This window comes from Zalophus californianus, chromosome 12 (genome assembly GCF_009762305.2).
Source record: "Zalophus californianus isolate mZalCal1 chromosome 12, mZalCal1.pri.v2, whole genome shotgun sequence".
In the NCBI taxonomy this organism is placed as follows: domain Eukaryota; kingdom Metazoa; phylum Chordata; class Mammalia; order Carnivora; family Otariidae; genus Zalophus; species Zalophus californianus.
This window is the reverse complement of record NC_045606.1, coordinates 101,960,914-101,975,508: the sequence shown is the minus strand read 5'-3', so window position 1 is coordinate 101,975,508 and position 14,595 is coordinate 101,960,914. Positions and strand designations below refer to the sequence as shown.

Below are 14,595 nucleotides of genomic sequence, written 5' to 3'. Positions count from 1 at the left end.
GATTCTTGGTTTCAGCTCAGGTCATGATCTCATGGTTGTGAGATCGAGTCCTGCATAGGGCTCCATGTTCATCATGGAGTCGACTTGTAATTCTCTCCCTCTCCCCCTCACCCCTGTTCACTTGCTCACTCTCTCAAATAAATATATAATAAAATCTTTTTAAAAATGTATTAATGAAATGTGAACCATGTAATATTTTGCATCTAAACAGGGAAGACTGAGATTGGCTGACAGATCTCATCTTTTCTGGAGGGGAAAACTTGTTCAGAGCTTGGTTGCCTCCCAAGAGAGTAAGCTCCGGTAAGCACCCAGAGTAGGGGCCTCTGCAAAGATGGGGTTCTTTTTTTTTTTTAAGATTTTATTTATTTATTTATTTGACAGAGAGAGAGAGACAGCGAGAGCAGGAACACAAGCAGGGGGAGTGGGAGAGGGAGAAGCAGGCTTCCCGCCGAGCAGGGAGCCCAATGTGGGACTCGATCCCAGGACCCTGGGATCATGACCCGAGCCAAAGGCAGACGCCTAATGACTGAGCCACCCAGGCGCCCAAATATGGGGTTCTGAAGTCTGGACATAGGAGTCAGAATACACAGGTATTAAGATGTTTAAAAAGATTAATGACAGTCTGGATATGAAAACATCTTTTTTTTTTAAGATTTTGTGCTCGCTTCGGCAGCACATATACTAAAAATTGGAATGATACAGAGAAGATTAGCATGGCCCCTGTGCAAGGATGACACGCAAATTCGTGAAGCATTCCATATTTTTAATAAATAAATAAAATCTTAAAAAAAGATTTTATTTATTTGTCTGAGAGAAAGCGCACACAAGCAGGGGGAGTGGCAGAGGGTGGAGAAGCAGGCTCCCCACTGAGCCGGGAGCCCAATGGGGGACTCGACCTGGGATCATGACCTGGGGACTCGACCTGGGATCACGACCTGAGCCGAAGGCAGCCACGTAATCGATTGAGCCACCCAGGCGCCCCTGAAAATGTTTTTCATTGTGAGTTCAGTAAAGTTTAGAAAGGCTATCTTCCCTAAACTCACTGGGATCCACTTTTCATTTCTGATGCCTCCAGTGAGTTAAAAGAAAACTTGTTGAGAGCCATTTTTTTTTCTCCAACAGATTTATTTTGAAAGGAATGGATTTTGAGGAGAAAAAACATGGGGTAGAGGTATGGAATAGAAAATAAATACAAATGTAAGCTGTTTTGCTAGTTGTTTTATAACCACAAAAAATTTGTACAGAGACTGCCCTGTACAAAACACCACAATAAAGGTTCAAAGATCGAGGTGTTCCCCTAAGCAAGGCTGAAGAATTTAGGCTGCAGTCCTTGGTTTTGGATGATCACTAGGTGTGTGACATAGTCCATGCTTTTAATCAGATTTGAACAGAAGAATGGCCACTTGGCCCAGGTAGAAGTAGATGAAGTGTTTGGTTTCATGTGTCACATAACTACCAAATTTCCTCCCCACAATGCAGTGCCAAGCGGTGTTGTACTTCTCATCAAACTCCTTTTTAATATGGGCTGCAATGTCCTTCTCTACGTTATATTTCTCCAATGCCTGAGTCGCACACTCCACCGAGTCCTGTTGCATCTCCTCCGACATATCAGTGTTTTCGATCACAGCCTTTCGGTGGCACATGGTTACCAAGGAGCAGGGGGCGGCCAACTGCAATGGTCTCCTGGGGGAGGGGCTGGCGACACTCAGACCCAGTGGGAGCTACCGTCGCTACCGAAGCCATGGTGCATCTGTAGAGAGCCATTTTAAAAAAAAACTTGTATAATGAATAAAACCGCATCTTTTTTCTTAAAGATTCATTTATTTATTTTGAGAGAGTGAGAATGAGAGAGAGAGAGAGTACATGAGAGCGGGGAGGGCCAGAGGTAGAAGCTGGCCCCTCGCCGAGCAGGGAGCCCGATGTGGGACTCGATCCCGGGACTCCAGGATCATGACCTGAGCCGAAGGCAGTTGCTTAACCAACTGAGCCACCCAGGTGCCCTAAAACCGCATCTTGAATATGTGCCACATTACAGAAAGATTAGCATTGTTTTGCTAACCAGCATCTAGTCTCTCTTAATTAGCTCTGCAATAACCAACATCTAGTTCCCTTGGTAATGCATGCAGGACAGTGTCTGAATTCCTTACTCAGTCTTTACATTTGTAGAGAATTTGAACTTTCAAGCCCTGAACTCAACGTATAGGAAGCATGTGTAGATGTCTTTCTGTAATTAAATGATTTTAATACTTCTTTTCCCACTTGTTTTCTGCCTAATGGTAGAATAATTAATCTAGTTAATTCCAGGTAAATTTGGTCCCTTCACATTTCTCCTCGGTCATTCCAGACCTCAACCATGTCAATTCTTCATCTCCTTCTTGGGAGGAGAGCACCTGACTGCTCTCAGATTCTCTTGCCCTTTCTTCCTGCCACCGCCTACAGGCATTTTTGCTCTATCCCATTGGCACACGGAACTCCTCTGGGGCTCCAGGGTTCCTGATTGTAAGCAGAGAATCTCCTCTGTTCTCAGACCCCCAAACTGTCCTGGAGATTCTATTGTCCGGTCCCTCGTTTTTCAGTTCTTAGAACCCATTGGGAGGTGAGCCCCTTAGACATCTTGCCAACATTTCCCTCGTTCCCACCCAGCCTCTTCCTCTCCCTCCCCAGTTAGGAAGGGGATCTATAGTATATGAAGGGGGTGGGGGTTGATGTTGTGGGAGAAAAGTGAGCTATTTTTGGAATCAGGCATTCTGAGATCCGTGCCTACTGCAGGTTTCGACATTTTAGCACTACAAGGACAATTTTCCCTGGCATAATTATCTTAATCAGGTAACTGAGTATGAGGGGGATTTTTCCGTATATCACAGCAGGAAGTAGCCCATCAGTTAATTTTTTTTTTTGTAGACCCAACATCACCAAATAATTTATTTGGAATCAGAATTAAAAGAACACTTGACAGCTGAGAAATGTATGTTTATTCTGATACAGTTGTACAACTAATCTAGGACAAGTTACCAAATAAATTTTACATTCTTTCTTCAGGACTGGGGTTTTTCGATGACTTCAAATTTAGGATCTTCAGATTTGAAGTCCGGGAACGTATTCATGTCTGCTTTACCATACATTTGCTTAAGCTTAAAAAGCTCCCTCTCTAGGTCTTGCTGGTACTCTGGGCCAATATCAGCGGGTCCTCCAGGTGCCTGTCACTTAGTTCTGTATTCTCTAATCTTGTCCACGAAGAGTTTCTGTACAGGATCAAGTTCCTTATTAAATGCCACTGCTGTAACACCAGTGTTGCTCCTCAAATGAACTGAGACTGCAGACCGAATGAGAGAGGAGAAACTGAAGAGCCTCTGAAGCATCAGGGTAATTCTCTTACTTGCACTCAGTCCTGAGCTGCCAGAGCCTCCACAGCCGCGACCGTTCTCCATCAGTTAATTCTTAACAGTGTCACTCACAACCCTCACATTCACGGTGAAGGGTCATCAACCATTGGTCCCTGTTCTAGAAAGGCTCAAGCAGAAATGGAAGTGGTCATGGGGGTGTGAACATGTGCAATTTACATCAGTCCAGCTGATAGGGTCCAAGCAAATCTTAAAACTAGTTTTGCTTAGGGCGCCTGGGTGGCTCGGATGGTTGGGCGTCTGCCTTCAGCTCGGGTCATGATCCCAGAGTCCTGGGATCGAGTCCCGCATCAGGCTCCCTGCTCCTTGGGAGCCTGCTTCTCCCTCTGCCTCTCTCTCTCTCTCTCTCTCTCTGTCTCTCATGAATAAATAAATAAAATCTTTAAAAAAAAAAAAAAACTAGTTTTGCTTAGGGGGCGCCTCGGTGGTGCAGTTGGTTAAGCATCCAGCTTTGGGTTTGGCTTGGATCATGATCTCGAGGTACTGGGATTGAGCCCCACGTCAGGCTCCGCACTCAGCGTGGAATCTGCTTGGGATTTTCTCTCCCTCTCTCTCTGCCTCGCCCACCCATGCCTGTGCTCTCTCTCAAATAAATAAATTTAAAACAAACAAACAAATCCAGTTTTGCTTATTTACAAATGAAATTGTCGGGTCCCTGAGCTTTCATATTCTCTTTTCTCCCCATTCAGATGTCCCAGTTTTGGTGTTTTGGGGTTTTTTCTCTTTAATCTTACCTTTCTCTCTCTCTTGGCTTCTGCACTTAAGCGACCTCGGACTTGTAGGCCAAGAAGGTAGAGCTTCTGTCATAAGGGCTGGCCTCAGAAGGGACTCTTGGGAAGAGGTTCATACAGACAAAGGAGTGAAACAAACTACTGGCAACACTTTCCTGTTGTTTTGATCTTTTCGCAGTTTGGAATCAATAGCTTTTTTTTTTTTTTTTTTTGTCTTTAGGACTCCGGTATTTTTGTAGGTTCCAATCTTGGGTCCGTGCTCTCTAGTGCCCAAATGGATGGAGCATTTCTCATGACTCAGCCCCCTAGCCTCCACTGCCCCAACCTAGGCACTCATGTCTCTCATTCCCCAGGACTCAGAGTTCTCATTTTCCTTTCCTCTTTTCTCTGGATCTTGTTTCTTTGCTCTCTGTTTGCCAGGTCAACCCAGAGTCCCATAAAACAAAGTTGCTAAACTGGAAGGAATTGGGGATGGAAGAACAGACAGTCCACCAGGAGCAAGTTCCATAAGGAACGTGCGATAGGATGTGTCGTTTCCGAAATTCAGCTGCTGCTGGAGTTGAAGAGAAGCCCATCTTGGAAGAGAAATATGTAGCCAACTTTGTGGGCCTTTGGAAAACCTGAGACCCTTGATCTTGTAACGTTGGAAGCAGGATTGGATCCAGTAAAACTGAGATCAAATGCTGGTGAACTTTTCCAAAGTCAGCAGGAGAAAAGAAATTTGTCGAGTCATATATTTTAACCCTTAAACAGAACATAAAGATATTAAGATACTCTAAGCATAATCAAGCTAGAGCTAATCTGGGTCATTGCTTAAATCCATGCTTCCCAAACTTTAATATGCACCCCATCCCTTGGGGCTCATGTTAAAGTGCAGATTCTAACATAGTAGGTCTGGGGAGTGGGGGTTAGGGCTGAGCTTCCACATTGGTGATCCATTCCTGGTTCAGGCATCACACTTTGGGCAGCAAGAGCTCAGGAGGTGGGCTGGAGAGGAGGTGTCCTCAACTGAAGCTAAGAGGAACCCAAGCACTTTGAGCTAATAGCGGACTCCCCATTCTGCTCCTCTTCCCTAAGCCCGGTCTACCAGCTGCCCCAGTGGTCACCTTCACTGTCCTATGATGTTTCCTTCCCTTCTAGAGCTGCTAATGCTTTCTCAAGAAGGGGAGAGCAAGTCTGGCTCACTCAAGGAGACTGATCTGAAGGATATTTGGCAGTTCACAGAATCGAAGAGCTGACCCACCAGTCTTGGGATAGATGGGAACCAAGGCGGTTCAGGAGCCTGAGCAGCGTGAGCTCCAGGCCCTCCCCGGCACATCCCATAAGATGCCTGAATTCTGTCTCCTCAAGCTTCAAGTTTGGGTCAGGTGTTTTTACCTTCAGAGTTCTCAGCGTATGCCAGTTGAATTTGTGTCTGCTATCCCTTTCTTTGTCCCTTGTAAGACTATCCTCGATCATTTTAACTTGTTTTTACATGTATACAAATGGTGTGTGTGTGTGTGTGTGTGTGTGTGTGTGTGTGTGTGTATGTCTGTCTGTCTGTCCAGGGGCAAAGGAGATGTTAATGCTGCAATATGATTTCTCCCCAAATAAATTATCAAAAAATCCCCCATATGTCAAACTTAGGACTTTTAAAATACATGATCTTACATTGTTTGGATTACATATGTGTTGGATATATAACTAAAATGTTCTCTGTGAGCAAGAGCCGTCTTTTATATATACATATATATACAATAAACAGGGCTTTTTGTCTGATTTAAAAAACACATTGTAAATTTTCAGAAGGCCTTTGAGACATACTTTCTTTGTAATCATAGGGGTTATATCTCTGAAAACATCACAATTGAGGAATGTAAGATTGGGGTGATAAAACAACAAATAAGAGAATGGATTTTCCTCTTCTATTTACTGTGTGACTTTGGTCAATTACTTTTTTTTGAAGCTCCTGCAACTGAGAGTTAACCAAGCTCCTTTCTTATAAGTTTGTTTTGATGACTATATAAAATGTATATAAAGTGTGTTTGGACTGCTTTAAAATATTACCTATTTCTATCATCATCACTGTTATGGAATTTGAGACTATGAGAATGATATGGAACTTGAGGGCAGGGGGGAATATGAAAGCAGTTATATTCACTAAAATATAACAATGGAGACAAAACAAGGAAAGACACATCAAGGATGTTTTATATATCTTAAATGAGAAATGAGTATGGCTCTATACATTTCCATTTCCCATCTTTTGTTCACTAACAGCTTTTCAGGATTTCACTTCTTCCAAGTTTTAAAGGAATCTTTGCACATTTGTTTTGCTTTGTTGAAGCTAATATGCCCACTGTAAGACATTTGTTTCTCGAGTCTGGTTCTCTTGCCAGATACTTAAAGTATTTTTTCTTTCTTTCTTTATTTTTTTAATGATTGTAAGAGATTGTAGCTTCCCATCACCTAGATGCTGTCCCTAGGTTCTGCTCTTTTCCCAGAGGCAGAATAACTTGGATGGTTAAAGTGGAAAAGGCTTTGGGTAGTAATGTGCTGCTTTGCTCCCAGCTCTGCTGGAAGTCCCTCTTCAGTGCCCAGGGGCATCCGCCCCTAATCGTAGCCCTACCGGGGATACCCTGGTGCCAGGGGCTCCCCAGTTTTCCTCCCCTACACAGCAACCTTAGTGCACTTCTAAGGTGTGTGTTATTCCGTTACCCATGCCAAGAATTTATTTTATTTTATTTCTGCCTGCCGGTTCATTTTCCCTTTGTCTCTTTCTCTTCCTCCTTTTCTCCTCCTTCTCTGCCTTAAAGTAACATTCCCTTCTTTTCCCAAATAATCACAACAGGAATGTGCAGCTGCTCCTGTGAGCTGGAACTGACATTCTCAGATTGTGAACATGACATCTAGACAGAAATTCACATTTATTAGGATATCGTGTGGGGATAACTCAAGCAGTTGGAAAGAGATTCCTGTACTTTTTTTTTTCATCCCCAAAGCCCAGGTACTCAGTTTAAAAATCTTTAATAGAATTGAATCCTGCTGTTATTGGAGGAAAAAAAAAATATGGAGAGAAACAGGAAATGAAAAAAGTAAAGAATCTGAAACAAGATAAATCAGTGAAAAGGACTTTTATCTTGTGGTCCTTTCTGTTGTTCTTATCTAAAGAAACTGACTCTGGACAGTACCAAACATGGAGGGAATAAACCTGGCAAACATTCTTTTTGCGGGGGATTGTGCCTTCCTTGGCAATCCCCATTTTATTGAGGATGTTGCTACTTAATTGTTTAAGGAGTTGATTTCTTCACCGGAGATGGGCGTTGCCTTGCCTTCTTAGGAACAGGATTCAAGTCCTGTTGACTCATGGGACTTTTCTTGGCCAGTACGATTTCATCTACACTCACGAGCTGGAGAGCCACATCAGCTACCACTCGAAGACCTTGGGCTTTGGCTGCTAGGGTGTCCCACACCTCTTCGTCGGCCACATTTATTATCCCCTCAGCCCCCACGCCTACCAGGAAGTTCCCAGCTTGGTGGGCACCGCTCATCTCTGCCATGACCTCTGAGACCACCAAGCCTGCATTCTCTGCAAGGGTTTCAGGAAGAGACTGAAGGGCCTGTGCAAATGCTAGGAAGGCTGGGCCATTGGGCCCTTCCAATTTGCTTCCTTTTTCTGAGAGTATTTTTGCCAGAGCCATCTCTGTGGCCCCCGCTCCGGGGAGCAGTCTGGGATCCTGACACAACTGGAAATAGGCATCAATGCCATGGTAGACAGCCTGCTCTGCACCCTTTAGCCCCTCAGCGGTGGCCCCCCTGAGGACCAAGGTGAGGGCAGGGGTACCTGAACATTCCCATTCAAATACTACAGTCAAACCTTCCCCCAGCTCCTGCAGGTATACCCTCTGGCACTTTCCTGGCTTCAGGGGAGGAAGCAGATATGGCATCAAAGGTGTGCCCAACACCTCACTCAAGTAGACCATGTCCCCCCGGGACCTGGCTTGAATCACCATGATGCCGTACCTATCAGCCTGTGTCAGTGTATTCTCATCGATGTCCCCCAATACCACCACCACATTAATGCATGCAGCTACCAGTTGGGCTACTTGCTTTTCTATCAACTGTTCATTTCCTTTCCTGAATTTAGTTAGGTCATCAGGACCAGAGAGACGGGCCGTTGCCGGAGCATTTGGGCTGGCAGGACCGAAGGCGCAGACAAAGAGAGCCACCCTGGCGCCGGTCAGCACCGTGATCACCTGCCCGCGGGGCTTCGCACACAGGGCCAGCCCCGGGAGCAGGCACGAGTCCTCCAGCCGCCCCCCTCGCAGGGTGCACACCCCCACGCGCTCGCGGCGGAAACTGCCGTCCCTCTCCTTGGTGGCCCAACACGCCTGGGCCACCAGCCTGGTCAAGCATTCCATCTGGGACGCGGTGTGGGTGTTCATCACCGAATAGAGGGCCCAAAAGGGATCTTCCAAAGGCCCCAGGGAGCGGACGGACAGGGAGGGCAGCAGGGCCAGGGTCTCCGCGGTCGCCGCGGCGTAGGCCTGGCGCAGCTGCGAGCGGGGCAGGCCGGCGCGCAGCAGGTGCTCGGCCTGCTGGAGCAGGGCTTCCGCCAGCAGAACCACGAAGGCCGCGCCGTCGCCGCTGCTCTCCGCCTGCGTGTGGGCCGCTTCGCGCAGGAGCCGCGCGGCGGGGTGCTGCAGCTCCAGGGCCCGGAGGATGGCCGCGGCGTAGCCCGTGAACACGGTGGTTCCTCTGGCGGTGACCAGGAGCTTCTGCCGGCCGTGGGGGCCGTAGCAAGGCCGGATGACTCTGGCCAAGGTCTGCGCCGCGGGCACGCTGCTCAGCAGGTGCCTCTCTTGCGCTCCCGGGCTCCTCGCGCGCTGCCTCGGCCCGGGCCCCAGCCGCTCAGGCAGCTGAGGCGGCGCCGAGGTGGCTCTGCAGGCCATCGCCGGCCGAGTGCGGGAGCCCGGCCCGCGGCCGAAGCGCTCTAGGGGCCGGGGCGGGGGCGCCCGGGCGGCGGATCTTTGACGCTTCTCAAGGGCTCGGTGGGAAAAGGAGCCGAATGTCGCCCCCCGCTCCCCGCTGGGATCTGGAGAAGTGGGCGCTCCAGGATCGGGTGCAGGGATGTATCTGCTGAGAGCTCAGCGCTCAACCACTCCCCCAGATTGAGCTGAAAGGAACGGGGCTCTTGGGGCCTCTGAAGCTCGGGGAGCTGAAACACACATGACCGTGATGAAGTCACAGAGCGGCACATGGAACCAGGGGACAGAGAATGAGGTCACAGAAGGATGCTTAGAGTTTGGGAGGCCCTGCGGGCAGGCACAAGTCAGGCCCGGTCATCTGGCAGAGGAGGGACACACGTATGCGCCAGGCCCCAGAGTTTCATTTAAACTTTGGAGACAGTGGAGAGGAAATCAAGTGAAAACACCCACCCACTTCAAATTTCTGACCAAGCCGTGGTGCCTGTGCTGTGTGTTGTAGTTTCCGAGTGGGAAGCAGGGTTTTGTTTTACTTTCTTGTGGAGGACTATGTACTACTAGCTAGGTTGTGTTATTTATCCTTTTTGGCCACCTTTTCCGTTGGTGCTGTTCATCAGGTTCTTTACGGTGTTTATTGGTCTGTTTGTCTTTCGGGTTGCAGGTGTGTGATGCTCCTCCTTCCAATGACAACGATGTCCCTGAGCTGGCAAAGGCAGGTCAAGACAAGGGAGGGAAAGATGCTGACAGCTTACAGAAAAAACGAATAGAAATGTTGGCAGCTGAGCGCAAGTGAGTAGCCTCCCAGTGGTGGGAAAGGTAGACAACCACAGGGAATGAATTTAGGCCCCCCCAGTCTTACCCTCAACTCCCAGAATTTCAGTTCCTTCCTTCCAGTAGCTCTCCTTCCCTCCCTCCCTCATTCCCTCTTTTCCTCAAATAGAGCCTACTGGGGTAATGATTGCTCCTTTTTTAGTTCAATAAATCTTTATTGAGCACCCACTATGTTCAATGGAATGAGGAATACAAAGGGACAGGAACATGGACACCAGGGAAGGGAAGAGATTTGCACCCCATGAATACAACTTCTGCAGGCATTAGACAGAGCACCAGCTGGAAGAGACAAAGATTATGATTATTAAGAGTAGGGGAGAGACCGAGCAATACCATTCATTTTCATTTGGAAAAACCCTTTTTACTTTGTTTAATAGCAGCTGTCCCCCGGGGGTCAGGGTGGGGTGGGGTGGGGGGGAGAACTCTGAACCTGATTGTACCAGTCAGGAGTCATGATCGTATGGTGGGCATTGTTATACTATTTCCACAGACGAGATGATGGCAAGAAAGAAAAGTAAAAAAAAAAAAAAAAAAAAAAAAAAAAAAAAAAAAAAAATCTATGCGAGTGAGATATAATTAAGGCTAAAATAGAGATAATTTTGGAGAAAAAAACTTTTTCTTTGAAAAACAACTTGATTGCTTTTGTAAAAATAATAGCTATTCATTATAAAAGTTAAAAAGAAAAATACAAAAAAAAAAAATACAAAGAAAGCCAGTGTCATTTGGAATTCCAGCTCAGAGATCATCATTGTTTGCATTTTGATGAACATTGTTACCTTGCACATATATTCATAAGCAGATTATCATGGATTTCTACAGTTTTCCATAAGTGGATTGTATGATTATTATATAAGTTATTCTGTAATCATTTTCCCCCTCAACATTATGTTGAAGGGGAGAAATGTTTCTAAGGAGGTATTATGCTGTCTGAAGACCGTGGATAACTATTTTGACCTTTTTTGATTTTGGAGACTCCTTTAGAAACAGGTGTGAACCTCCATGCCCCGGCTTCTGGAAGCCAATAACCCTGAGAAGAGTGTCATATAACAAATGTCGGGCATAGGGGCAAAGATGACTAGCGGGTTTCTTTATAGAAATGTAAAATGTAACAATTGACACAAAATGTAGCAAAGTATGCATGTTTACATTGTTTATAAAGATACAATTTCTTTTTTAAAAATGAACACTCCTGGTGTATGGGGTCAGGGGGATAAACACTCCGGTAAGGATATCTTAGCTCTTTCTCTTACACGACACATATATTTTCCCTTTTATTTCACTTATTCCACAACTATTTATTGAGTTACTGCTAAGTCATAGAGATAAAAGATGAGTAAGGTAGAAAATGGCAGTCATCTCTACAAGGGCGTCGGGTGGAATACATTCCAGGCCCTGAGAGCTGTGATGGGGAAAGCAGGTGTGTTGTAGAAGCATGGGGGGAGCACATAGTCATTGTCATGGGGAGAGCAGTGGTCAGGGATGGAAGTGAGGTTGAAAGAAGCAGGGACTGGCCACGTGAGAAGGGAAGGGAGTTGGGACAGCCCAATAAAGTTTGTGGTCCGCCAGAGGTAGTTCTGAAGGCTGGAGCTCACTGTGAGGAGGAAGGGGGGCAGGAAGGAGGGACAGACACTTTGGCTGTGGGGGTGGCAGGCTTAGGGGGCCATGCCAAGGAATTTAGACTTCAGCGTGAAGAGTGACGGGTGGGACACTTGAGTGCCATTTCCATTGTAAATCTATATCAATTTAACAACTTCACTGCAGGAAGTACTTTCTCATAATTTTATGTTGTGGTATCTTCATCCATTTCACCTCACAGCACAGGGGAAAGTGAGGATCTGATCATTGTCTTTGATCTTGAAATCAGGCCCCAAACAGTATATTTTGGACCAAAGTTTTTTGCTCTACCTTTACACAGATAAAACTAATCAAGGAACTACTAGTGCAATTTTACTTATTACTTTTTACTATGTGGACACTGTCATTGTTAAATTCACTTTAATTTTATTTATCCTACAGATAAATTGATTAGGTGTAAAATAAATGTGAATATCTTGTGCCCAGAACACTTTGCATGCAGTTAACCCATTATATATACTTTTTCTAACAATAGAAATTTTGATCTGCTAAGAGGGGTAGGCACCAATATAAGCTGTTTGGTAGCTAAATTGGGTAGAATATTGTCCCCCCAGCATACACATCCTTCCCCAAACCTCAGAATGTGACCTTATTTGGAAATAAGATTGGTGCAGATACAATTAATTAAGATGAGGTCATACTGTAGTAGGGTGGATTCTTATTCCAATATGACTGGTGTCCTTACAAGAAGAGAAGAGGCACATACACAGAGAGCATCATGTGAGGTCACAGAGGGAAGATGGCCCTTGGAGTGATGCATCTGCAACCAAGGTCACCAAGGATTGTGGGCACCCACTAGAAGCGGAGAGGCATAGAACAAATTCTTCCTTAGAGCCTACCACAAGGAACCAGTCCTGCCAACACCTTGATTTTGGACTTCTTCTTCTTCTTTTTTAAGATTTTATTTATTTTTTTGACAGAGAGAGACACAGCAAGAGAAGGAACACAAGCAGGGGGAGTGGGAAAGGGAAAAGCAGGCTTCCAGCCGAGCAGGGAGCCCGATAAGGGGCTCCATCCCAGAACCCTGGGATTATGACCTGAGCCCAAGGCAGACGCTTAATGACTGAGCCACCCAGGTGCCCCTGATTTTGGACTTCTAGCTACCAGAACTGTGAGAGAATAAATTTCTGTTGTTTTAAGCCCCCAGCTTGTGGTAGTTTGTTGCAGGAGCCCTGGGAAACTAATGTAATAGTAATCTTGTATTATCAATAAAGGAGAGGAACCTAAGAGTGTGTGTGTGTGGGGGGGAGGTGGGGGGGATGGGGAGGCTGGGGTAGGTTTCTAGTTTATAACACTGGCTGGCAGAATGTTTTTATATCCCTCTTCTAAATAGACATAATTGTCTGCTGACTTCTCCACCTCTGCCCTTCCCCCCATATCACCAGATGCATTTCTATTAAAACTATGGTCTTGTACACAATGGATGTAAATATTTAATCTATTTGTGTGTTTTCCCATGTTTATTTTTCAGTTGCCTGCTTGCCCTCTTTGTGTTTATCTTGCTAAGTAGTGCCAGGCTTAAAACATAGACCCCTAGAGGGCAAGATTCTTATCTATATGAAATGTGCTGCAGACCATCTACTTAGGCCTCACACTCATCCACAAATTTTTTTCGAAGGTGAATGTTCTGTTTAATTACTTCTCAGTTTCTTCCTTTAATTTTTCTGTCCAGCAGGTACATGGTATGCATTACTGAAATGACTCATGTAATGCAATAAGAATTTTCAAAGCTAAAAACACACTGTGGACTAAATATGAACTAATTTTAAATGACTTTCTTTTAAATTTTTATTTTTTTATTTTTTAAGCAACCTCTACACCCAACATGGGGCTCAAACTCACAACCCTGAGATCAAGAGTTATATGCTCTACTGACTGAGCCAGGCACGTGCCCCTGAAATTCTTTTAAAAACCTTTTTTCACCGAAAAAGGACAAAAATTGATAGCCTCTGACAGCAACTTTTTGAAGTGTAACTTTAACAGTAAAAATATGAACATAAAGATCAGAAGATCTAGAATTTAAGTTTTCAGTGGTCCTCTACAACTGTAAAAGTTTCGTTCCTAAAAAACGCTCAGGAGTTTAAGACTTTACAGGAAAACAAAACAAATCAAAACAAAAAAAAAAGAGACAATTGCTAGTGAACCAATGGGAGAGAGTTATAAATATTTTACATTCACTAAAACAAAGCAAAACAGACAAACTCTAAATAAAGACCATATCAATGACATCTATAGGCCTCCAATTAGTAAGAATGGGTATTGTACTGTGACTTTTTATCATCACTTTTTTTGCTAGACACTTTGAGGTTCTTATTTTGCTTAGTTCCATGAGATGTTGCTTTTTCTTTGGTGTAGATAACAATCCTCACCCCCAAACCATATTCTAAATACTTAATACATATTTATTATACTGCATGTGCTCTGAAAGATTCAAACATTACAGAAAAATGTAATATAGAAAGTGAAAGTCCCTTGTAATCCAACCCTTCAGAGATAGGTTGCTGTTAACATTTTGGTGCATATCTACTACATTTTAAGAATGCCTACATGTGTACTTATTAAAAAGTAGATTTTTAAAAAAATTTTTTTTCTTTTTGCATTTGGCGCTTCCAGACTCTTGCCTTTCTGATTTTATAATTTTGAGTAACCTCAGCTACATGACTCCTGGATTTTTGCCATTGTGGTCTCAGAGCTCCAAAATTTGGATTATGGACATGGAAAAACCTTTGAATACCTTTATGTTAAACAGGTATTCTTTGAATCCTTCCTTTGCATCCTGAGTTATATTTTATTTGCTCTGCCCATGATAACTTCAGTCCGACATCCTATTTAAACAGATCCCAACTGCTTGTCTGCTCACCGTAGCCGAAGGAATGGAGATTTAAGGCTGGGCTTACTATCCTTCATCATCGTTTCTTTCCAGAAGCATCACTGCACAAACCTCTATTTCTTACCCTTTCATCCATTCTAGCCACTTTTCTGTTCTCGGTCCCTAGTTGTTTCTTTTTAAAACTTCTCTCCAGCAGGAGTGAC

At 44.8% G+C, this 14,595-nt stretch overlaps 2 protein-coding genes, 1 long non-coding RNA gene, 1 other non-coding gene and 1 pseudogene across 4 annotated transcripts; 2 read left to right on the top strand and 3 right to left on the bottom strand.

Moving 5' to 3' along the window:
• Window positions 1–657: 657 nt before the first annotated feature.
• LOC113912139 lies at window positions 658–765 on the top strand. The gene has a single exon (XR_003516735.1). It is a non-coding gene; the product is annotated as a U6 spliceosomal RNA (small nuclear RNA).
• A 470-nt stretch (window positions 766–1,235) lies between these two features.
• LOC113911361 (dynein light chain 1, cytoplasmic-like) lies at window positions 1,236–1,793 on the bottom strand. The gene has a single exon (XM_027573887.2). The coding sequence runs from the start codon at window positions 1,641–1,643 to the stop codon at window positions 1,374–1,376; it is 270 nt and encodes an 89-aa protein (XP_027429688.1). The 5' UTR covers window positions 1,644–1,793; the 3' UTR covers window positions 1,236–1,373.
• Window positions 1,794–2,907: 1,114 nt separating this feature from the next.
• Window positions 2,908–3,664, bottom strand: LOC113911360 (annotated as a pseudogene).
• A 913-nt stretch (window positions 3,665–4,577) lies between these two features.
• On the bottom strand, window positions 4,578–9,271 carry CCT8L2 (chaperonin containing TCP1 subunit 8 like 2). The gene has a single exon (XM_027573883.2). It carries the CDS (start codon window positions 9,061–9,063, stop codon window positions 7,402–7,404), a length of 1,662 nt encoding a protein of 553 aa, XP_027429684.2. The 5' UTR covers window positions 9,064–9,271; the 3' UTR covers window positions 4,578–7,401.
• Window positions 9,272–9,429: 158 nt separating this feature from the next.
• Window positions 9,430–11,434, top strand: LOC113911667. The gene is made up of 3 exons (XR_003516567.2): window positions 9,430–9,661; window positions 9,758–9,885; window positions 10,899–11,434. It is a non-coding gene; the product is annotated as an uncharacterized LOC113911667 (long non-coding RNA).
• The last annotated feature ends 3,161 nt before the right edge of the window (window positions 11,435–14,595 follow it).